The following is a 24,861-nucleotide window of genomic DNA, read 5'->3' on the forward strand; positions in this document are numbered from 1 at the left end:
AACAGATAGAATTATATCACAAATAAAACATCCTATCTCTAAACAATGTTTAGTAAAACCCAAAGGTATAGCAGAAGCATTTGCAGATTATTATAAAGAATTATACAAGGACTCAGAAAATGACTTAGATAACTACACGGCACAAAACTTTTTAGGAAAACTACATTTACCAACACTAACAGGGGGGGATACATTAGAAATTATTCGCCCCATTACAAAACAGGAAATACAAGATACAATAAATAACTTAAAAATAAATAAATCACCAGGAACGGATGGATTCCCGGGGGTGTTCTACAAAAGCTTTAAGGAAGAATTAACACCAGTACTGCAGAAAGTATTTAACTATGCTCTAACAAAAGGAGATCCCCCCAAATCATGGTCGGAAGCCATCATAACAGTCCTGCACAAAGAAGGAAAAGACCCAATATTGTGTGAAAGCTATAGACCAGTTAGTTTACTTTGTAATGATCTAAAAATTCTTACAAGCATACTGGCAAAAAGAATGCAGAAATTTATAGCGAAATTAATTAGAAATGATCAAACAGGGTTTATTCCGGGAAGGCAGGGTGCAAACAATATTAGGAGGATACTAAACATAATTACGAGCACAAAATCTAAGACCCAACCCTCGATGTTACTGAGCTTGGATGCACAAAAAGCTTTCGATAGGGTGAAATGGAGCTTCTTACATCAATCACTTATAGCTTTTGGCTTCCCTCCAATATTTGTTGAATGGGTGAAAATTATCTATAAAAATCCGAAATCTCGTCTTAGAGTAAATGGTCACTGTTCAGATTTCTTTGAAATCAAAAGAGGAGTCCGGCAAGGGGATTGCTTAAGCCCACTCTTGTTTGCAATAAGCATAGAACCACTCGCAGAATCAATTAGACAAAATGAGCAAATAAGGGGGATATTGGATGAAGGAGGAACAGAACATAAAATATCATTGTTTGCAGACGACCTGTTGGTAATGCTGAAGGAACCTTCGTTATCAATACCACCACTGTTGGAGAGCCTTAAAATATATGGAGAAGTAGCTGGGTATTCAAATAATGAGAGCAAATCAATAGCAATGATGATATCAGGAAAATGTCCAACAGATGTGATTGAAAGGTTTGATTTTAAATGGACAAATAAAGGGTTTAAATATTTGGGGGTGACCATTACACCACATTCCACACAGCTGTTTGATGCAAATTATGGAATGTTGATAAAAGAAATAAGGAAAGATTTGGAAAAATGGGAAATTTTGCCCTTAAGTCTTATCGGCAGGATAGAAACAATCAGAATGAACATATTACCAAGACTATTATTTCTGTTTCAATCCCTTCCAATTCTGATCCCGGCATCCACATTTAAAATGTTAAATAAGTTAATAGCAAAATTCCTTTGGCAAAACAAGAAACCTAGAATAAAATACAAAACCCTGTTAGCTCCTAAAGAAAAGGGGGGCCTAGACCTACCCAATATTAAATATTACTATTGGGCAGCTCAAATTAAAGCACTCATCTTGTGGATTACTACAGACAAAGATGCGATATGGGTGGACATGGAGCAACGATCTTGTCCAAATATGCTGGTGGAATCGTTACCATACATATCAGTCACGAGGTGGAAGAAATTAAAAATCCAGAATGAATGGATTAAGGGAACTATTAAAATTTGGTCAACAATACAAAAAAAATTAAAAATATCAAGATCTGTGAATAGGGCTACCAAAATAGCGAAAAATCCAGACTTTAAACCTGGGGGTATGGAGGTAGGGTTTCAAAAATGGGCCCAAAAAGGACTGATGTTGATTACCCAAGTATTGGAAGCACAGGCAATGAAATCATTCGAACAACTCCAACAAGAGTTTGACCTACCCAGAAATGATTTTTACAAATATTTGCAACTAAGGCATTACCTCCAGAAACACGAGGAATGGGGGAAAATATGTAAGGAGCCAACTAAGGTAGAGGAATTATTAATATCGTATACAAAAGGACAATCAATAAAGGGGGTTATATCAAAACTATATAAAGCCCTGAGAATGGATCTCAGTAATGAGGACATGGCAGTTGAGGAAAAATGGGAACAAGAAACTAATGTAGCGATAAAAGACAACGAATGGGAAAAAACATTGAAAGAGGGACACAAAATAACCAACAGCCCGACATGGAGGGAGTTTGAATGGAAAGTAAAAATGCGATTCTTCTATACACCCTCTATCACTTCAAAATATAAAAATACCTCAAATCTATGCTGGCGTAACTGTGGGGGGGTCGGTGACTTTACGCATATTTTCTGGAATTGCCCTGTAATATTAAATTTTTGGAGAAGTATCCAGAGAGAAATAAAATTAATCACGGGCTGGGAGTTGCGGTTGGACCCAAAGGCTTACGTAATAGGAATTTTGCCAGAAGAATTACTATCTGGTCAACAGAAATATATACTAAGGGTAATGCTTCTGGTAGCAAAGAAAATGATCACAGTGTCCTGGCTGAAACCACAACCTCCTGACATAAAACAATGGAGAGACAAATTAAAGCAAATGTACATTATGGAAAAAATCACTGCAAAACTTCAACTGAAACTTGACCAATTTGAGAAAAGATGGAAGCCTATCACACAAATTTTACTTGATGTCTAAACACCTCCCCCTATTTATTATGTGTTTTTTTTTTTTTTTTTTTTTTTGGGTGTATATTTTGATTTATTATTTTATATATGTGTATATATATATATATATATATATATATATATATATATATATATATATATATATGTTTCTTTTTGTATGGATGTATTGTATGAATATTTATTCTTCCTTTCTATTAATAGTATTTTTTTTCTTCTTTGTTGTTTCTTCTGTTATTTATGAGTGTGTCAAGTGTATATATTTTGTGTTGATGTATGATGGAGGAATCAAACCTCTGTCAAAATTGGTGTGAGAAATAAAAAGTTAAAAAAAAAAAAAAGTTTCATATTTTTTGTCTTTTACCAGTATATCAATTTTTATTAACGACATTATTAAATAATTATTGATGTTTAGGCACAAGTTTTGTTAATAATTACAATTTATTTTAGTATATGGCTATGTTAAAGCAGTTTTAGGGGGTCACTTGTAAGCATTGCACGCTTATATTCAAGTATACGGGGTACCTAAAGTCTTGGTTTTGCTGGTCATTTTATTTTTTGAAACCATCGGCAGGGGACTCCCTGAACTGGTTGCCAACCAGTCGCAGGGCACACAGGGACAGACAATTCGCTCGCTCATTCGCACTTAGGTACAATTTGGACCGGCCAATTAACCTGAAATGCATGTTTTTGGAATGTGGTAGGAAACCGGAGTGCCCGGAGGAAACCCACGCAAGCACGGGGAGAACATGCAAACTCATGACCTCAGAACTGTGCCACACACGCGCTAACCACTGCGTCGCCGTGCTGCCCCACCCAAAGAAATTTTAATAATAAAAATAATCAAAAACCAAAATTAAGCTCAGAAAGACAAGCAAATCTGACAACCTAAAGCAGGGGTGTCAAACTCATTTGAACTCGGGGGCCACACAATAGAACAAACATTCTGTCGGGGGCCGGACTAGTAGATTAAAGAGAAAGAAAAAGAGAGATAAAGAAATAAGAGAAAGAGGGAGGGAAAAGGAGAGAGGGCGGGACAAAGAAAGAAAAAGAGAGAGAGCAAGAGAGCGTGAGAAACAAAAGATAAAAAGTCGTGAGAGAGGGGGAAAAGAAAGGGAGAGGAAGAAAGAAATCCAAAAAGAAAAAGAAAGACAGAAGGAGAGAAAAGAGAAAAGAATGCGCAAAGGGTAGGAAGAGAGAAAGAGAAAAGAGAGAGAAGGAAAAAGGAAGTTAAAGCAAAAGAGGTTAAAAGACAGAGAGAAAGAGACAAAGAGCAACAAATGAAGAGAAAAGGAGAGACATAAGAGTGGAAGAGACAGAGAGGGAGAAAAGGGGTGGAAAAGAGAGAGAGAGAGAGAGAGAGAGAGAGAGAGAGAGAGAGAGAGAGAGAGAGAGAGAGAGAGTAATAAATACAAGTACAGTGTCTTTGTGAGAGACACCTGGCTTTGGCAACATCAAGTTGACATATTTCAACCTGCAGCTTGTTTTTCTCTTGCGCTTCTCTGAGTGTTGTTTCACGGGCCGGATTCAATCCCTTAGCGGGCCTGATCTGGCCCGCGGGCCGCCTGTTTGACACCTGTGACCTAAAGGGACATTGCGTATTATTTAGCCCCTCCCTGGGATTACAAAAAAAACTTCCTTCTTTATAAAAACAATTGATTAGAATAATAGGCAATAATACATTACTTTATTCTAAACATGCATTTTTCTTTTAAATACTTGTAGGTCCAGAAAGTTGTTTTGTTGTTTTTTACATAATATAAATCTCATTTAAAGCGCGCTGACATGATTATCCAACATCTTGCTGCTACCGGTACCCCCAAAAACCTTGTCAAAGGTCGAGCGGAAAATTGAGGAGACAAATGGTGCAGTTTGTTCACTTTCAGTCACTGTAGTTTGTATTCTTCCTTGTACTTTGTAGCACTGGTTTTATACAATACAGCCACCTCTAGTGGCCAAATATTACACAGTGTCCCTTGAACTCAATTCTGCTTGCAAGTGTCCAATCAGGTCTGGGATACATGTCATGATTACTGATGTGACTCAGCTGTGCCCGCTCATTTGGCGCCAACTTTCGTGGGTTCTGATTGGTTCCCTGTCACTACAGTATTTGAACCCAGTCCTGTCTGTCCCCTGTTGTCAGTCCGTCTGCGGAACTCAGTGAATACTAGGCAAGCTTTTTTTGACCCTGACTCCCACTTGTCCCGTTTTTTGCTCCCGTCTGTCCCCCAGCTTCAACCCGTTTTGATCCTGACCACGTCTACTCTGCCGTCCCGGTTTTCGACCCCTTTTTGTCCCTGACCACGTCTTTTCTCCTATTCTGGCTTCCGACTCGCTTCCGACCCCACCCACATTTTTGCTCTCCTGTTCCCGACACTGCCATCGCTCGCTACGGAAGATCCACTTCCGTGTTCGGATCACAATCCGAGTACGAGAGCGACTTGCTTTACACGTCCAGCGAACACCGGATCGTGGGCGCAGCGCTTCCTCTTTCCTTCAATAAAACTTGTGGTAAACGTCACGCAATTGGGTCCTGTTTCCGTTCTGGTCCTGACAATACATATTGATTTCAATAAATAACCCACCATAGGTGCTATCATTCTAATTTGTCACTTTTATGAAATGTGTGTGAGCACCCCATATTTATTGCAAGATGTTTCAATAATTTAATAAATTCCGCAATGAGGATTATTTGCAAAAAGAGGATTTATGGTAATTTAAGTATTTCTTTAATTTCCTTTTTGAGAGGCTGCTGGTTTAGGATCTGAGGCCATGCATGGCTGCTTTAGAACGCCTCATTGTCACGGTCCAAAGAAACCCCACTGAGATCAATTTCAGCCAACAGAGGCTACAAGAAGATATAATTTCACACCTCCATCCTGTACTATTTTAATTGTTGATGTTGTGGTTGAGAATTGCTGTGGATTAGAAAAAGGGTTGTTGTGAATATACCTAAAATAAACCATCTATTTGATCTTTCGTAGGCAAGCTTCTGAATGAAACAAAAGGATTTTGGAGTTTTTATGTAGTTTATTTTTAGTAACGTGTTTCGGTCCCTTTCGTTTTTTTAATTCAGTTTCACTATAACGATTCACAGCCCTGCTGTCTTGCTCAAGGGCTCAAGTCAGGGATGCATACACCAGAATTAATTACCAGGAATGAATGCACACAAACTGATACAGTGGAACCTCGGTTCTCGACCATAATCTGTTCCAGAACCCTGTTCGAAAACCGATTTGTTCGATCACCGAAATCATTTTTCCCATTAAAAATAATGTAAATCGTTTTAATCCGTTCCAACACCCTGTATGTTTACCACGAACGTTTAACGTAAACATAAAGCTAACCCAGGCTAATCGCACGTTCGCGTTATCGTAATCTTCTGTACGAAAGATTACGCTAACAAGAACGTGTAAAAAAGAAAAAAATCAGGTCGTTTACAAGTCATTTAGCACCCGGGTCTCCACAACAAGTGGTGAGCGGTTCATTGGAAAGGGGGCTCCGTTCCAACACCCTGAAAGTTGGGCTCCGTTCCAACACCCACATAAAGCTAACCCAGGCTAATCCTACGTTCGCGTTATCGTAATCTTATGAATAGGATTTCTTACCTTTGTGGTGGTCAGCAGAAGGCGCTCGCACACCTCCTTCATATTTGGCAATTATTTCTTTCTTAAATGCAATAGTTGTACGCACTACTTTTCTTTTTTCACCTGTAGCAACTTTGCTGCTTGCACTGACTTTCTTTGGAGGCATAATTAGGGGCTAAAACACTCAGCATCGCACCCTAGCGTTCGAACTACGATTTTTTGACCGAACAGCGAAGCAAGAATTTCTCTAAATTTTTGTTCGAACTGGGAGGCGTTCGAAAACCGAGGTTCCACTGTATTTGATTTTCAGCCGGGATCCAAAAGTTATACTTTATCAATAGTTATTAAGGTTTATGATCTGACCCAAGATCAAAATGTCTTTACCTCCATGACACCACCAAGGTGCTTCTTGACCATCTTCTGGAAGGACTTCCCGTCCATGTTATCCTTGCCCCTGCTGGAACTAAGAAATGTGGTGACTAAGGTCTTGATGGCGGACTCCATGTCTGCAGAGAAATAAAAAACATATTCATGGGAATAAATACCAGTGTCCATTTGAGAAACATCAGTAACCAACATGTTTTTAAAATGAATTAAATTAGTCCTGATTGTTGATGATTCTTCAGGTAATCCAAAATACATTTCACAGAATAACACCTCATCTCATCTCATTAGCTACACCTCTTATCTTCAGTAGGGTCGCGGGGGTGCTGGAGCCCATCCCAGCAATCATCGGGCAGTGGGCAGGGGACACCCTGAACTGGTTGCCAGCCAATCGCAGGGCACACAGGGACAGACAACTCACTCGCTCATTCACACCTAGGGACAATTTGGACCGGCCAATTCACCTGAAATGCATGTTTTTTGGAATGTGGGAGGAAACCGGAGTGCCGGGAGGAAACCCACGCAAGCACGGGGAGAACATACAAACTCCGCACAGGAAGTCTGGAGCTGGATTTGAACGCAGGAGGTTCCCAAGACATGAACTGTGCCACACATGCGCTAACCACTGCGCCGCCGTGCTACCCTCAGAATAACATAAATCATATAATCAAATACTTCAATGCATACAGAAATATTTGAACAGTGATACCTCGAAGCCAAACAACCAATAAAACTTGTAAACGTAACGCAATTGGGTCGTGACTCCGTTCTGGTCCTGACACTATTTCCCACCATCTGCAAGATAACGCTATTATTTTTACATTTTTCTTTTATCTAAGAAACAACATTAAATATTCAACAAAAAATTCTAATTCTAATGTAAAAAACATTCTATATATATATATATATATATATATATATTGTGAATGACGTGCACCACCGAATCCTATACACTCGACCACCAACAGAATGGATGAAATTCAAGATGACACACTATTTTTAGTCATGGTACCAGAAACGAATGATAATTCTGTGTGCATTTTACTTATTACAATGACAATGAATTCTCTTCTAAATTTCTAGTCTGAGATTTATAAAAGACTTATTTTGTCAGGGGCAGCACGGCGGGGCAGTGGTTAGCGCGTGTGCGGCACAGTTCTGAGGTCGTGGGAACCTCCTGCGTGGGTTCAAATCCAGCTCCCGGCCTTACTGTGCGGAGTTTGTATGTTCTCCCCGTGCTTGCGTGGGTTTCCTCCGGGCACTCCGGGTTCCTCCCACATTCCAAAGACATGCATTTCAGGTGAATTGGCCGGTCCAAATTGTCCCTAGGTGTGATTGAGCGAGTGAGTTGTCTGTCCCCGTGTGCCCTGCGATTGGCTGGTAACCAGTTCTGGGTGTCCCCTGCCCACTGCCCGATGATTGCTGGGATGGGCTCCAGCACCCCCGCGACCCTACTGAGGATAAGCAGTGCAGCTGATGAGATGAGATGAGATATTTTGTCAGGTTCTGGACAGTTGCCATGGCGCCCAGCTGGCACCGCCCCTTGACACAGGCTGACTCGCATTTTCTGATTTCTCCTGTGGGTACTTAAATGCGTTCTTTTGAACTGCGCTTTGCCAGTTGAAAACTTGTTTATGCATGGTTATTCTTGTTGTGCTTGTTGGACTTTGTTGCACTCCAGTGTAACATTCTGAGAGATTCCTGCAAGTTCTGTTTAGTTCTGGAAATGCCTAGTTTATAGTTTTGCCTGTGTTTGACCCGTTTTGTTTTTTGGTCTGGTCCGTTTGTGTTTTGGACAACTTTTCTTTCTCAATTAAAGTGTGAGGACGTCTACGCAAATGAGTTCCTACTTCCTGCTTCCCGACCCGAATCATGACATATTTATTGTCATTGCAACATGTGTCCTGCAAAACCAAATTGACATTCGTCTCTGGGAACGTCAAAATAGTCCATCCACCCATCCATTATCTGCACCGCTTATCCTCAGTAGGGTCGCGGGGGTGCTGGAGCACATCCCAGCTAACTCCGGGCAGTGGGCAGGGGACACCCTCAACTGGTTGCCAGCCAGTCGCAGGGTACACAGGGACAGACAATTTGATCACTCATTAGGGACAATTTGGACCGGCCAATTAACCTGACATGCATAATTTTGGAATGTGGGAGGAAACAGGAGTGCCTGGAGAAAACCAATGCAAACACGGGGAGAACATGCAAACTCCACACACGAGGTTCGATCTCAAGACCTCAGAACTGTGCCGCAAACGCCCTGGCCACTGCGCCGCCGTGCTGCCCCAATCAAAATACTGTGATAATGAAATAAAACCTCCTGCCTTTTCAGAAATTAACTGTATAACTGGTTGTCCAGTGGTTACAATTCAGCTGTGAGCGCCGTGACACGGGTTCGATTCCCGTTGCTGTCAATGATAGTTTTTGACAAACTGTGTTCTTTTTGGGTAAAGTAAAATGCATTTTTTGCAAATCAAGTAGTGTAAATGATGAAAGAAGAAGCAGAGTGTGGGGGTTTAAATGAGCACAATGGGGTCGCTGATCTTTGACGGGGGACATTTGATCCTCCGGGATGCCTTCGGGGCGCATCTGGCTCGGATTACTCGCTACTGTACGCCTGCTAACACACTCCATTGCACATTCGTGCTCAAGAAAGGGATAAAAACTTTCATAAGGAGGTCAAAAAATAAAAATAATAAACAGCAAGTATGTTGAAGCAGTAGCTGTCTGCCTTACTGTCATTTTTAGCAAGCTACAGTAATAACAATGGGCATGAACAGGATTTATATTCTTCCCTTATTCTTTTAGATTGGTTGCTAGGCAGAATATGTGCAACACACGGCATTCGATTTGAAATTCCATTTGTCTTTGAGCATTTTGATTATATAACTTCCCATTATAGCCGTTAATTTTATACGGTTGGTATTGTGACTTAATGTTATGTAATCTAAAATGCAGATTGATTTTAAGAATAGATACTGATTTTTTTTGTGTTATTTATATAAACCAGGGATGTCAAATAGGCGGCCCGTGGGCCGGACTAGGCCCGCTAAGGGATTGAATCCGGCCCGCGAGATAACGCTGAGGGAAGCGCAAGAGAAAAACGAGCTGCGGATTGAAATATATCCACTTGATGTTGGCAAAGACAGGTGCCTCTCACAAAGACGCTGTAGTTGTATTTCTTTCCTTCTCTCTTTCTTTCTCTCTCTCTTTTTCTCTCACTATCTATCTATCCTTCACTCATGTCCAGTGTTCCCTCTAAGCTGCGCGTGTGCGCAATTGCGCACTGCTCGCACATCCTCATCGCACAAGAAAATCTAGCCAGCGCACAAAAATAAGGGCTCAAAATGACTAATTAAGAAGCGACTCAAGTCAAAGTTACAGTGCATGAAGGTAAAAATACAAGGGTTCCCCTGACGTTGTGTCCTAAATGCGGTATTTTGAAGTCGAGTCGAAGGAGAACGAAGTTAAGTAAAGTTAGTAGAGTTTGTCGGGGAACCGGCTTCTTCGGCTCGGCTCACTAAAAGGAACCGGCTCTTTCGGGTCCTAAACGGCTCTTCGGGTTGTTTTTGCTTCTTTAATCCCAACATGACAAAATATTATGTAAAATTATGCACAAAATGACTTAAAGGAAGGGGGGAATAGAACAAAAAGGAAAAAAATACCAAAACGAAAAAGTAGGGAAAAGCTGAGAAAAAAAGAAACAAAAGGAAGAGAAAAAAAAGAAGGAAAAATTTAGAAAAAAAAAAACAGAATAAAAGAAAAGAAAGAAATGTAGGAAAAAAGTAAATAGAGAACTAAAAGAAAAAAAGGAACAGCTCGGAAAAAATAAACACAATGAGATTTTTTTTTAAAGGAATTTTAAAAAAAAGTAGAAAAAAACACGGAAAAAAGAAGAAAAAGTTTGTGTTGCATTCAAATAATTTCCAATTATATCAAGTGAATCTTGTTGCCAACATTGTACTTATTAAGTACAGTTCTGTATCTTACAACCGACTAAATAAGCCCCCAAAAATGTTAATATTATGTGACAAAATATGTCACGAAATAAAAAGAAATGGATATCTTGTGAAAGAATTGTAAGAACAAGCGACGTTCGTAGGCCGTACAACCTTTGCAATAGTTACATGAGTCAATTCATTCAAAAGAGAAATAATTTTGCATTGCCGGAAACTCAGCAAAATGTAACTCGATGTCAAGTTTTGGACATGTTTGATAATGATTCAGTTGCCACACTTGGAATTGCTGTTGCTCACTGTTGTTTCAAGCGTTGCTCACCGACTTTGTGTGAACGCTCAGACCCCTGGAAAATTACAGGGAACATTGCTCATGTCTCTCCTTTTCTTTTTCTTTGTTCCTCTTTGTCTCTTTCTCTCTTTGTGTCTTTTTACTTTCTTTTGCTCTCTCTTCCTTTTTTCCTTTTCTCTCTCCTGTTTTCCACTTCTCTGTTTCTACCCTTTCTCTCTTTTTCCTCCTTTCTCTCCCTCTCTCTTTCCCCTAGACTAACAAATAGAAGTGACTCTCCTCCACAATCAGAGTCATCTATTTATTAAAGGCAGCTGCCATGTATCCTTTGAATCACCCATGTGGAACACATCATTATCCCGGCATTGCGGTGGAGGCCTGGCTGCAAGATTTCCACAGAAGAAATGCAAAATGGCTGACTAACAGAGGAGGAAAAGACTGAAAATAGCCAGTAAGGACGACTGGCTGCTTGGAGCCATCTTTGTTGTTCTTTTTGGTTGCCTAGCAACTGTAGATATATCTCCCATGTCACAGTACAAAGTTTCCACTGAGTACACAACACTGGCCCACACCCAGAACACAGATACACACATTAGTGTACACACATCCTAAGAAGTCAAAAACAAGAGGTCGATCGCATTGACTTGTGTTACCTAGTAAGCGAGGCCCGATTTTCATAAGGGTTGTATTTCGTAGACGCCCTACTGTAAACACAACATTTGAGACACTCTTCCTCTACGCACAAGTCCGTCTGTCTTAAAGCCTGCGATTAATCATTTTGAATTATTTAACAGTGTACTATAATAACCCTAACCTATGTTAAACGTATGGTATGCGTAACAAATGTTGCCCGCCAGATTATTTTATGTGGTCCTGTGACCCAACCTTGACCCAGAAAGCTTATGTAATTATCATACCTGTCAAACTGTACGTTTTTGCCGTACAAAGTACGTTTATTATGCATTTTAAGACGTGTACGACATACGAGAAAATCTGTACGGAAAAACGCAATTCTGTCAATTATGGGTACCATCCGGTAAACACCGACTATCACGAAACGGCAAATTTAAGTCAAACGAGTTGGCCGCGGTAGCCTCTATCTGAATATCATTTTTTTTTGTTGCAAACGAAGCGAGCGGTTTGATGCTACTGTGCGCATGCGTCTGCCCGTTTTTGCACCCGTTTTTCCACCTGTCCGTTACTCATCTCCCCGTTTGTCTCCGGCTACAACCTGTTTTCGATCCCGACCACGTCTGCTCTCTGGTCCCGGCTTACGACCGGTTTTTGATCCCGACCACGGTTTTTGATCCCGACCACGGTTTTTGATCCCGACCACGTTTTTTGCTCTCCTGTCCTGGCTATCGACCTATTTTTCTGTCCCGCTACGGAAGATCCACTTCCCTATTCGGATCAAGTTCCTATTGCGTCCAGCGAGCACCAGATCGCGGGCTTTCTATGCAATAAACTTATGGTTAACGCTACACATTTGGGTTCTGATTCCGTTCTGACAATTCTGTCCTGACAGAAAGACATCTCGCATCTTGAATTTCACATAGCTCGAGTAACTCGTATATAGTATAACTGTATTTAAATTTTCGTGACTTGAATATTTAATGAATTAGACTCACTTTACATGAAGGATAAGTTACATTTATTTTACATAGCAATTTAATTAGCATTTAATTAAGTTACATCAGGACCTTTGAGGGCAGCCATGACGCAGATGTGGCCCTCGATGAAAATGATTTCGACACCCCGTTCCTAACACTTTGGAATAACATGATGAAGGTAAAAATTCCTGTGTTTATATTGTGTGTTTATGTATATTTAAGCCACAGGGCCCCATGATTTACAGACCAGCGCCCATTAGCAAACACTGCAAGCTTATTGAGATAAGCATGGAATGATCGAAGAGGCTCACACTAGGCCACAGGTGTCAAACAGGCGGCCCGCGGGCCGGATCAGGCCCGCTAAGGGATTGAAACCGGCCCGCGAGACAACGCTCAGAGAAGCGCAAGAGAAAAACGAGCTATGTCCACTTGATTTTGCCAAAGCCAGGCGCCTCTCACAAACGCTGTACTTGTATTTCTTTCTTTCTCTCTCTCTCTTTCAGTATCTCTCTCGTCCTCCATTTTTCTCTCACCTTCTATCTCTCTCTCTTTCACTCGCTCTGTCTCTCTTTTTCTTTCTTTGTTCCTCTTCTTCTCTTTCTCTATCTGTGTCTTTTTACCTTCTTTGGCTCTTCCTTCTTTTTTTTCCTTTTCTCTGTCTTTTCTCTCTCTCTCTCTTGCATCAACCTCCTCTTTCTCCCCTTCTCTCTTTCTCTCCTTCTCTCTTTCTCTTTTTCTATTTCTGTTTGGATTTATTTTTCTCTCTCTTTCTTTCCCCTTGTCTCACTATTTCTCTTTTTATCTCTTTTGTTAAACATTCTCTATCTCTCGCTCTCTTTCATCCCTCTCTCTCCCTTTCTCTCTTTCTTTGTCCCACCCAATCTCTTGTTATCTCCCTCTCTTTCTTGTATTTCTTTCTCTCTTTTTCTTTCTCCTCAATCTACTAGTCTTTCTTTCTTTCTTTCTTTCTCTTTTTCTTTATTTTGTTGTTTCGTTTTTCTTTCTTTCTTTCTTTCTTTCCTTCTTTCTTTCTTTCTGTCCATCTCTCCTTTTCATTCTTCTTCCATTCTTAAAATGAGTTTGACACCCCTGCACTAGGCATTCGTGTTTTTTTGCAAAACAGAAACAATATTTTTATTATTTCTACTTGTAGTCAGTCTTTTCCTCCATCCATCCATTTTCTACGTGGCTTTTCCTCGCTAGGGTTGCAGAGGTTCTGGGGCCCATCCTGGCCATATTCAGGCAGTGTGTACAGGACACCATGAACTGGTTCCTAGCCCAGACAAGTCACTCACTTACTCACACCTAGGGACAATTTTGAGTCACAAATGTTTTTGGATAGTCGAAGGAAAACGGAGTGCTTGGAAGAAACCCAGTGAAGGATTTTATACATTTGACTATAAAGGATTTTATACGATTGAATACAAGTAACATTTATCAAGTTTAATGCAAGGTATTCACTGACTGGGCTTTAGTTCAATGACAGGTCACGCTGTTCCAAATGCAGAATATTTTGACTAGGGAATTTTGATAACAGGACTCTGACTGAGGACGGCAGGCGTTGTTTTGAGAACAAGGCCCTGATGACGTAGAAACGCTCGGTGTTGTTTTGAGTGTTCCAGCTCTTCTCCGAGATGGTGGAGCCCAGGGGGCTTCGTTGGCGCGCCCATGGGAGGAGTCGGCACGCCATTGTGCGGGAAGAGGATGGCCAATGAGTAGAGAGCTAAAGGACTTCAGAAGAGGGCTTCCCAGAGACTCCAACGACACTAATTCGTCTGTTTTCGATGGAGTACACTTAGTTAAATTGTTAATGAAATTAAACCTGCCCCCGTGTGAAAATGTCGGCTTTCCTGTTCATCTTTTCCATCAAAAAACGAGCGCGCATAAATTGTTGGGTGAATGTAGGGTGTGTTTGGTTAATGGAGTCAGATAACTAATTCGAACAATTTGGTAAACGGCATATTTAGATATTTAATTTAATAACAATATTAATATTTAATAACACCAGGCAGGCATGGGCAGATCATGCAAACTCCGCACAGGGAGGCCTGTAGCTGGAGTTGAACCCTGGACCTATGCACCGTGGGGCTAACCACCCGGCTCTTTTCCTGTCCTACAAAAATGAATAAAGGCGCAAAGTTAGGGATGAAAGTGTCAAAAACGATGCGGGGCCAAAAACAACCCAACATAGAAGAAGAAGGTGGCGGCCATGAACAAAAACAATAAAACTTGCGAATGCACTGATTGTTTTCGACTTGTGTCATGGTTACTGATACAAGGCACCTGTGCCCGCGCCTTTGGCGCCAACTGCCTCGGACGCTGATTGGCCGCTTGTCTCTTTTCAAACCCCCGTCTTCCTGTCACCCGTTGTCAGTCCGTCTACCAACCTCAGCTACGCTAGGCAAGCCTTCCGACCCTGACTCTTTCCTGTTCGGATTCCTGTTTGATTCCCGGCTCCGACCCATTTTCTGAACTTGACGTTTTTGCTCCCCCGTCCCGGCCACCGATCTGTTTTTTCCGGCTCTCGACACTGCCATCGCTCGCCACGAAAATTACACTTCTACGGATCGTGTATCCTATCCTTTCCCTTCTTCCTAATAAAACTAAGAGAAACACACGCAAGTGGGTCCTGTCTTCGTTCTGGTCCTGACAAGTTGTTGTTTTTATTGGGCAAATTTTCCCCAGTGTTTTGAAACTAAGTATAAGAGTTTTAAACAGACGAAGACTGTACTGATAGATTGTTCCAATGCAATGTTCGAATTCAGAACGATGAAGTCATGGCCGTGATTCGAAAAACATGAATGGGACTGCTAATTTTATGCATGCCACTCATTGACAGGGTTGGGTAGGGTTACTTTAACTGGATTACTTTCAATTACTTTTGGATTACTCCAGTACCAAATATGCTAATAAAAGACAAAAGAAACTAAATATGAATAAAATGACTACATTTTGTGCAGGCATTTTGAGTTAGTTTTGCCGGAGATCAAAGAGATCAAAGCCAGGAGAGAAAGCTTACCACGTGTTGTGAGTCATCATTTTATTCATACTTAGTTTCTTTTGTCTTTCATTAGCATATTTGGTATCGGAGTAATCCAAAAGTAATTGAAAGTAATCCAGTTAAAGTAACCCAAACCCTGCTCATTGATGTGCTATCAGGTGAGGCAATTGAGGCTGTGCCGTAAAAAAACCATATTGAATGGGTATATTTAGGACGGCACGACAGCTGGGTAGTTGGTTGCACAGCCCCACGGTGCGGTTTGCATGTTCTCCTCCTTCCTGTGTGGGTTTCCTCAAAGCACTCCAGTTTCCTCCCACATACCAAAAAAACATGCATGGCAAGTTGATTTGTGACTCCAAAATTGTCCCTCGGTATGAATGAGTGTGTATGAATGAGTGTTTACGACCCAAACACCCCTGAGATGAGCCCCTGTACCCTCCTGAGGATAAGTGGTGCAGAAAATGGATAGAGGGTGTCGTCCACAATATGAAAAAGTTATATTTGTTGACGCCATATTCCCACTGAAATCATCATTGCAGCCTGTGTCAAGCTACTCTAATAAACCCTCCCCCCCATCTTTTTGGGGGTGAAAGTTGGCATTGGGACTGTATTCGAAACACTCCTGTTCTTACTTTCACCATTTTCTTCCTAGCATGAATGAACACAACGAGAAGGAGCGTGAAGTCACTCCCCTTCTCCTTTCCGCTAGCCTAGTATGCTTCGTGGCTGAGAATGAATAAATGAATGAATGAATGAATGAATGAATGAATGAATGAATGAATGATAACTTTATTCGAACATTAAAATAAAAACAGAACAAAAACAATGAGTCAACAACAAAATAATATTACATAATATGTTCAAAAAGGGGTAGTCAGAAGCAAATGCTTATATTCCCTACCATTCATCTTCCCTATTAAACACACCAATTATATAACAACAATTTTAATACTATTAATAATAACAGTTATAAAATAACAATAGCAACAATGACAACAAAGTTAACCGTAGTTCTAGACGCACTATTCCCAATCTCTCGTATCACTCATACCCCATTTTCTTCATCTCTGTATTCCGCTAGGAATGTTTTTTTTGTATTTAAATTTGAACAAGTGAATAGTTGGATATTGTTTGATCTTGTCTTGCAAAGATAAAAGTGCTAAAAGTGAGATAAGAGCAGATAGGCGCGGTGAAAATATAGAATATTGTCATGAACCGGAATAGGACGAGAACCCAAATGCATGACGTTTCTCACACAAGCCTTTTATTTTACGGGAAATGTGGAGTCATGCACGTCGGGCAGCCGTCCGGCGTGAAATGACAGGATTGATATAAAAACAGGACGTCAAAAAACAGGACAAACCAGACGGGAACGAAAATTGGAGAGAATAATAAACAGGACAAAAATAGACGGGAATGATACCGGACAGGAAATGCAGGCAGGAAACACATCTTGCGGGGCAAAGGTTCGTTGACGGACTGACAGAATATATAAATATGTAAAGGCTCTTTGAACTCATTAGGGCATTGTAAACAAATACTTAATAAAAACAATATTTAAAATTTTTATAAGACATCTCATATTAAGCTCCCTGCCGTAGACTTCACATTTTTTTCATTTACTTCTCACAAGTACGCCGTCAAACTAGATCACAAGAAGACTGTAATAGTGTCAAACGGTTTTGTTCCAATTTCGTAAACAGTCTATTTTTCCTACCAGTCTTCAAAACCACATCATGAGAACATACAAACTCTGCAATATTCAAGAGTTTTGCTTTTATTGTTTACGCTACTTCAAAAAGGGAAATACAGGTTAAAAAAAAACGAGAATTTTGACAACCCTTTTGCAAATGGTAACAATGCGAAACAGTGACCTTGAACGAGTCCACAAAATTGTCATGGTTGCCATGGCGCCCAATTGGCCCCGCCCGTGTGGCGCCAGCTGCGGCTCATTAACAGATTGGCTTTCCGTCTTTTTAAGCTCAGTGCGCTCTCTTTTACTTTTTCAGCCCGTCCACAAACTTCTGCCCCGCAAGACGTGGGTTTCGTCTCGGTCCTGTCCCTGTTGGTATTTCCTGTACGGTATTGTTCCAGATTATTTTGCCCTGTTTAATATCGGTTTTCAGTTTAGTTTCTGTCTATTTTTGTCCTGCTAATTATTTTCTACAGATTTCGTTCCCGTCAAGTTTGTCCGTTTATTTTCGATATCCTGATTCATTATCTATCCTCTCTTTCCCATCCTGTCTGGTATCAACCCCATCTGTCCGATATCCACTCTGGCAATTGGAATCGATCTCGTCGGTCTCTGGCTTCCTGTCTTTCCACGCCAGACCGCTGCCTAACGTCCATGGCTCCCCATTTCCCATAAAACAAAAGGCTTATGTGAGAACGTCACGCGTTTGGGTCCTGATCCTGTTCTGGTTCCAGACAAAAATTGGAGTTAATCATAAATCCGTGGAATGCGTAACAACGTGAAATTCTATTAAATCGTTTCATAAAAGCAGTGATCGTTTGCACAGAAGGGAGTCACGCTTTTTTAATGAATGCCTTTGAAAAGACTGGACCTGCCCTCAGTAGTAAAATGAACATGTCATCAGTTTTCCTTAAATGGCTTGTTTTAAAGTTTCAATATTTTTTCCCTCCTCACTTTTGCTTTTATTAGCTAGTTAAAAAGTTCTCATTTTTGGGGTCATTGTGTAGTAGCCTAGCAGCAAAGTTGCATACGCGCACAAGACAGGCTCCTTGTGAGCACATTAGCACGTGGTTTACCCTCAAGCGTGACTCACGGGGCTTGAGCAATGCTTCGTTTAGATTGTGGTCGAGGAATTCAATGCGATAAAAAAAAAACCTTGGATACCAGAGAAAGGAGGTAAAAGATCATAAAATGTGGAGCCCGGAAAACGGTTCAAAAGTCTGGAGTCGCTTTGTGTTTCCTTTCTTTTGGGAATATGTTTAAGATGGTAATTGTGGTGAGAAACCGTGTTTTTGGTTTGGAAAAAAAGAACTCAAGTAACTAAAAATATATATCAATGTGAATTGATTTCTCTACAGCAGTGTTTCCGAACATTTTCGGGGCAGAGGAACCTTTTTCGAAAAGGTTTGAAAAAAAAAAAACACTAGTTTCATTCATTTATTCATTCATTATTTGCACCGCTTATCCTCAGTAGGGTCACGGGGGCGTTGGAGCCCCTCCCAGCTATCTTCGGACAGTGGGCAGGGGGACACCCTGAACTCACTCACTCATTCACACCTAGGGACAATTTGGACCGGCCAATTCACCTGAAATGCATGTTTTTGGAATGAGGGAGGAAACCGGAGTGCCTGGAGGGAAACCCACGCAAGCATGGGGAGAACATGCAAACTCCACACAGGAAGGTTCGATCTCATGACCCAAGAGCTGGGCTGCACACACAGTAAAAAACTGCACCGCCGTGCTGACCCACGAGCTTCATGTTTTTTTTTAAATCTTTAACGATCCTGCTAAATCATTAAAGTGACAGTACAAAATTGTTTTATCGTTGGCCACTTTGATTTAGAAGGTATTCATTTTGCTTAATCATTTTGCTGTAATTGTTTGGGTCTGGGCAGCACGGCGCAGTGGTTAGCACGTGTGCAACACAGTTCTGAGGTCATGAGATCGAACCTCCTGTGTGGAGTTTGCATGTTCTCCCCGTGCTAGCGTGGGTTTTCTCCGGGCACTCCGGTTTCCTTTCACATTCCAAAAACATGCATGTCATGTTTTTGTTTTAGTTTTTTAGGAAAATAAAAAAATATTTAAAATTTGCAAAATAATGTGAAAGATTTTAACTTTATTTACTTCATCTTTCCGTCATGATTACTGATGTGACTCAACTTTCTGATTGGCTCTCTGTCAGTATTTGAACCCAGTCCTGTCTGTCCCCTGTGGTCAGTCCGTCTGCAAACCTCGGTTTTTACAAGGCAAGCCTTTTTCGACCATGACTCCCGCCTGTCCCGTTTTGCTCCTGTTTGTCTCCGGCTACGACCCGTTTTGATCCCGACTACGCCTGCTCTCCCATCCTGACTTACGACCCGTTTTTGATCCCAACCACGTCTGCTCTCCCTTCCCTGCTTACGACCCGTTTCTGACCCCGACCACGTTTTTGCTCTCCCGGTCCCGGCTATCGACCCGTTTTTCCGTCCCTCACACCGCCATCGCTCGCTACGGAAGATCCACTTCCATGTTCAAATCAAATCCGAGTACGAGATCGACTTGCTTCCCGCGTCTAGCAAACACCGGATTGTGGGCGCAGCCCTTCCTCTTTCCTTCAATAAAACTTGTGAGAAACGTAACGCAATTGGGTCCTGTTTCTGTTCTGGTCCTGACATGAATATGGTCTACAGCATTTTTATTGTACCAATTTTCTTGTGTTTTTTATCATTTGCCACATAATTAAATCAAGTTTATGCTAACTTTAAGAAAAAAATTATAATTATCCGCAGCACGGCGGCGCAGTGGTTAGTGCGTGTGCGGCACAGTTCTAAGGTCTTGGGAACCTTCTGTGTGGGGTTCAAATCCAGCTACCGGATTTACTGTGCGGAGTTTGTATGTTCTCCCCGTGCTTGCGTGGGTTTCCTCCGGGCACTCCGGTTTCCTCCCAAATTCCAAAGACATGCATTTCAGGTGGATTGGCCGGTCCAAATTGCCCCTAGGTGTGAATGAGCAAGCGAGTTGTCTGTTCCTGTGTGCCCTGCGATTGGCTGGCAACCAGTTCAGGGTGTCCCCTGCCCACTGCCCGATGATTGCTGGGATGGGCTCCAGCACCCCCGCGACCCTACTGAGGATAAGCGGTGCAGCTAATGAGATGAGATGATAATTATCCGATTATTTGACTAATCATTTCAATAGTCTCTGACTGGTCAACTAGTAAAATGGTTCTTAGTAGCACAATGGTTGAAAAAGTCGAGAGATGCCAAGAATAATTTGAATCTCAGCCTCTACCCGTTTGCTCAAGTCACATTGTTTGAATGTCACGAGTGAGTGTGACCCGACAAGACTGACGGGAACGCAAATAAACTCATGCGTTGTACACAACTCAGTCGGTCTGTCCGATTCCTGAGTCAAAAAAGAAAAAAAAACAGTAAGAACCAGTTCAGGGGAAAAAGCACTTTAGCAACGCCCTTAAGGCAAACTGCTAACTTTGTTACTTTGAATAGAACAAAGATTCGGTCTAAAACGCATTTGGTTCGGAGACTTTTATTGCTTTCGGTTCAATGTTCCGTGGATGATTCATAGAGGGGGGTTCATTCCTAAATGTGTTCACTCTTTGATTTTCAAACGTTCTAATCTTTGTGGACTAAAATAAAAGGCAGAACCATGCAGTGGAATTTAATCTGATTGGGAGAAAATAATGAAAGAACTGAAGATCTTTTGTGCCGTTTTGATCGGGACAAACGTTTACTGTTGAAAAGTGATACACCCGGGCAGATAAACAGATTTGATGGCGCTGTTTCACGTGATCTGGTATTAGAATTGGTTTCAATGTCTGTTTCACAAAGGGTAATTAGCATTAGATATTAAGAATGGAATAGAATAGAATAGAATAGAATAGAATAGAATAGAATAGAATAGAATAGAATAGAATAGAATAGAATAGAATAGAATAGAATAGACCTTTATTGTCATTGTTACAAAAGGGTTGAACATATTGTGACAACGAAATTGGACGTGGCACTCCAGTTTCACATTTTACTGTGAGGATAAAAGAAAACAAAAAAGATAAAGGAACAAAGAAGATAAAGGTTATAATTTACACAGTATTTACACAAGAAAGTGTGGGCATGTAGGGTGCAAAACAGGCAACATTGTGCAAAGTGAGCATAGGCATGAATACAATTTTACATCTGTTTGAGGTAGTGTGTTTGCAAGAGTTTCAGTTTTTTGTGCGGTGTGTGTTAAGGGTGGTGATGGCTCTGCTAACTGCTAAACCAGGGGTGTGCAAGCTTATTGAGTTGAGACCTGAAAAGAAATCACGGGCTACAAGAAGAGAAAGTACCGTATTTTCCGCACTATAAGGCGCGCCTAAAAGCCTTTGTTTTTTTCAAAAGCTGACCATGCGCCTTATAATGCAGTGCGCCTTATTTATGGATCAATATTAAGTCGCAAAGTCTTGCAACTAATGCAGCAGCCGCAAACTAGATTTTCCCCCGAACGCAAGTAGTCCGTGGTTTATGCTGGGATTTATTTTCCGGCGTTTGATTGGCTAACCAATGTGTCAATCATCATTTGAATCGATCACTATTGGCTAAAGTTATTCGGAGGTCAAGGGGCGGATCCTTTTTATCACTTACAGGCTCGCATAGGCTAAAGGCGCAAAACAAAGCCTGCAATTGGCCGAAAAAGATGAATGTGAATAGCAAGTTGGGTTGACGGCATAGAGAAAACAGTATTTTACTATTCTGTACTGTATTTGTAAATATTTTACTCTCCTGGATTTACTACACTCACAGATATAAGAGGACCATGGTTACACATTATTATTGAACACAACAACTTCGGTGAGCTACTCCGGCTATATATTTTCCCTGTATCTTGTTTCAGACTGAACTCGATGTTTCTGTGATAAACGGTGCAGATATTGGATGGAATGGAGTGTCTATTTTTAAATTAAACTCAATTCCAAGTGTTTATTGTCATATGCACAGTAAAGTTGCGAGCGAAAAAGAAAATAGAAACTAAGGAATGGTTGGCATTTCTTGAATCCCAAGACTTTAACCTTCCGAATGATGGAACGATGCATTTGAGCGACATCGTACGGACACCGCATCCGCACGTGTTCTCGACACGTATTTGCGTCTTTGCAAGCTTTGGGAATGTTAAGGGGGTAATAAGTTTGACTGAACTATCTGACTGTTTTGTCGACGTTCCCATCGTAGCGCCTTATAATCCGGTGCGTCTTATGTATGTCAAATATAGGACCAAAATCTATTTTTTCGGGGTACGCCTTATAGTGCGGAAAATACGGTAATTGATTAATTAGAATTCTTTCCAAAGAGGTACCTCTACTTACAAATATAATTCGTTCTGGGAGTCGTTTCATAACCTGAAATTTACGCGAGTAGAGACGCATTTTGTGTCACGACCAGAACAGACAGGGGACCCAAATGAATAATAGTAAACGTCCACACAACACTCTAATAGGGAATCAGATGCATAATGCATGTAAGATATCAAACAATAAAAATGTCAAAGTTCTTGGCGCGCTGGAGATACAGTATAGAATGTTTACACACGAACTAAGAAGTAGAAGCCAGAATTCTTCTTCAGGTTGGATTCTGGGTGACCCCTGTTCTGTACTCGGAAAAAGGTGCACACAATACAAAATGTAACTAACAGCAATGCGCGGATATTTTTCGACATCCCTAAAAAAATGTTCGTATCTACCGTTTTTCGTACGTCAAATGGTCGTAAGTTGGGGAGAGTCTGTGTATGCAGTGTTGCAAGAATAAGATTTAAAATGATACTTATTATCATTAATAACAACGTTGTGAACATTGTCTATGACCAGATTAGAAATGGCACTCCAGTATGAACATGTAATAAAAGTCATAAAATAAAAAAGAAAGGGGTGTGGCCGGGGATGCGGACGCACTAGACCTGAGGGACGTTTTTTTCTTTTTTACTTTTTTTCCAATCAAGTGCATTTGCACCTCCACTACACTAGGGGGCAGTGGCACTCTCATTGTCAGGGTTTGGTTTACATTTAACCTCCACGCCATGATATAGTGTGAGCATTAAATATGAAATGTAAATTTGAAACGGAGGGAGGGGAAGCATAGGGTTAATGGGATTCAAGTCACAGACTATAACAAAAGTTTTAATAATCGTGCAATGTTTATGAATGGAAAAGAATAACGCATCGTAATAATAGTGCAATGAGAAGATACATAAAATTTAACAGCAGCAAAAAGAACAAAAACGAAAATGCAATTGAATGTGTCATCACCAAATTGATTTTACTGGTATAATCTAGAAAAATGCTGTCATTATATAAAACAACTAAAATATACTTTGTATTCATAATGTTTATGTTATATGCTTATAAAATGCCAAACATTTGTGTGTACCGTATTTTCCGCACTATAAAGCGCACTGGGTTATAGGGCGCACCCCCAAAAAATAGTTTTTGGTCCTATATTTTCCATACATATGGCGCACCGGATTATAAGGCGCTGCAATGGGAACGTCGACAAAATGAAATGAAATGAAATGATCTACATTTATATAGCGCTTTTCAAGTCAAGACTTCACAAAGCGCTTTACAGTGTGCTTCACATTTCCCAATAGCGGCTGTGCAGCCATGTAAGGCGCTAACCTGCTTATTGGGGGTATTAGGGGTTCAGTGTCTTACCCAAGGACACTTCGACATGTAACACGGAAGAACTGGGAATCAAACCTGCGATCTCTTGATCCCAAGACGAGCTCTCTACCTCCTGAGCCACTGCCGCCCCAAACAAAACAGTCAGATAGTTCAGTCAAACTTATTACCCCCTTAACATTCCCAAAGCTTGCAAAGAAGCAAATACGTGTCTCGGACATGTACGGAAACAGTGTCTGTACGATGTCACCAATCACTCAAATGCATCGTTCCAAATATCATTCGGAAGGTTAAAGTCTTGGGATTCAAGAAATGCCAACCATCCCTTAGTTTCTATTTACTTTTTCGCTCGCAACTTTACTGTGCATATGACAATAAACACTTTGAATTGAATTTAGTTTAAAAATAGACTCATCACAGAAACATCAAGATCGTTCTAAAACAAGATCCCGGAAAAATATAAAGCCGCATAGTTCTCTTGCAGCCATCACGTTCGATAATGATACGTAACCATGGTCTTCTTACAACCGTGAGTGTAGTAAATCCAGGAGAGTAAAAAATTTACAAATACAGAATAGTAAAAAATGTTTCCTCTATGCCGTAGTGCAACCCAACGTGTGATTCACATTCATCTTTTTCGGCCAATTGCAGGCTTTGTTTCACCCCTTTAGCCTATGCGAGCCTGTAAATGATAAAAAGGATCCGCCCCCTTTACCTCCGAATAACTTTAGCCAATAGTGACTGATTCAAATGATGATTGACACATTGGTTAGGAAATGAAACGCCAGTATATAAATCCCAGCATACACCGCGGACTACTTCGCCTTCGGGAGAAAATCTAGTCGGCGGCTGCTTGCCTTAGTTGCAAGACTTTGCGACTTAATATTGATCCATATATAAGGCGCACTGTATTATAAGGCGCATGGTCAGCTTTTGAAAAAAAAAAAAGGCTTTTAGGTGCGCCTTATAGTGCGGAAAATACGGTATATATTGTGTTCCTCCGATGACATCACAGCTCTATAGGAAACAAGCCAGATGAGTCAACTTTGAGACTGAATTTCTCAAATCCC

At 40.9% G+C, this 24,861-nt stretch overlaps 1 protein-coding gene across 1 annotated transcript in view; it reads right to left on the bottom strand.

Moving 5' to 3' along the window:
- Positions 1–24,861, bottom strand: part of LOC148372793 (protein S100-A13) — a 34,944-nt gene that overhangs the window by 4,659 nt on the left and 5,424 nt on the right. Inside the window, exon 2 of the mRNA XM_088328112.1 lies at positions 6,594–6,715. Coding sequence (XP_088184238.1) covers positions 6,594–6,713 — 120 coding nt within the window. The 5' untranslated portion in view covers positions 6,714–6,715. The remainder of the gene's footprint in view (positions 1–6,593; positions 6,716–24,861) is intronic.

The sequence above is a fragment of the Urocampus carinirostris genome, chromosome 2 (assembly GCF_059441175.1).
Source record: "Urocampus carinirostris isolate Australia breed hairy pipefish chromosome 2, RoL_Ucar_1.0, whole genome shotgun sequence".
NCBI lineage: Eukaryota > Metazoa > Chordata > Actinopteri > Syngnathiformes > Syngnathidae > Urocampus > Urocampus carinirostris.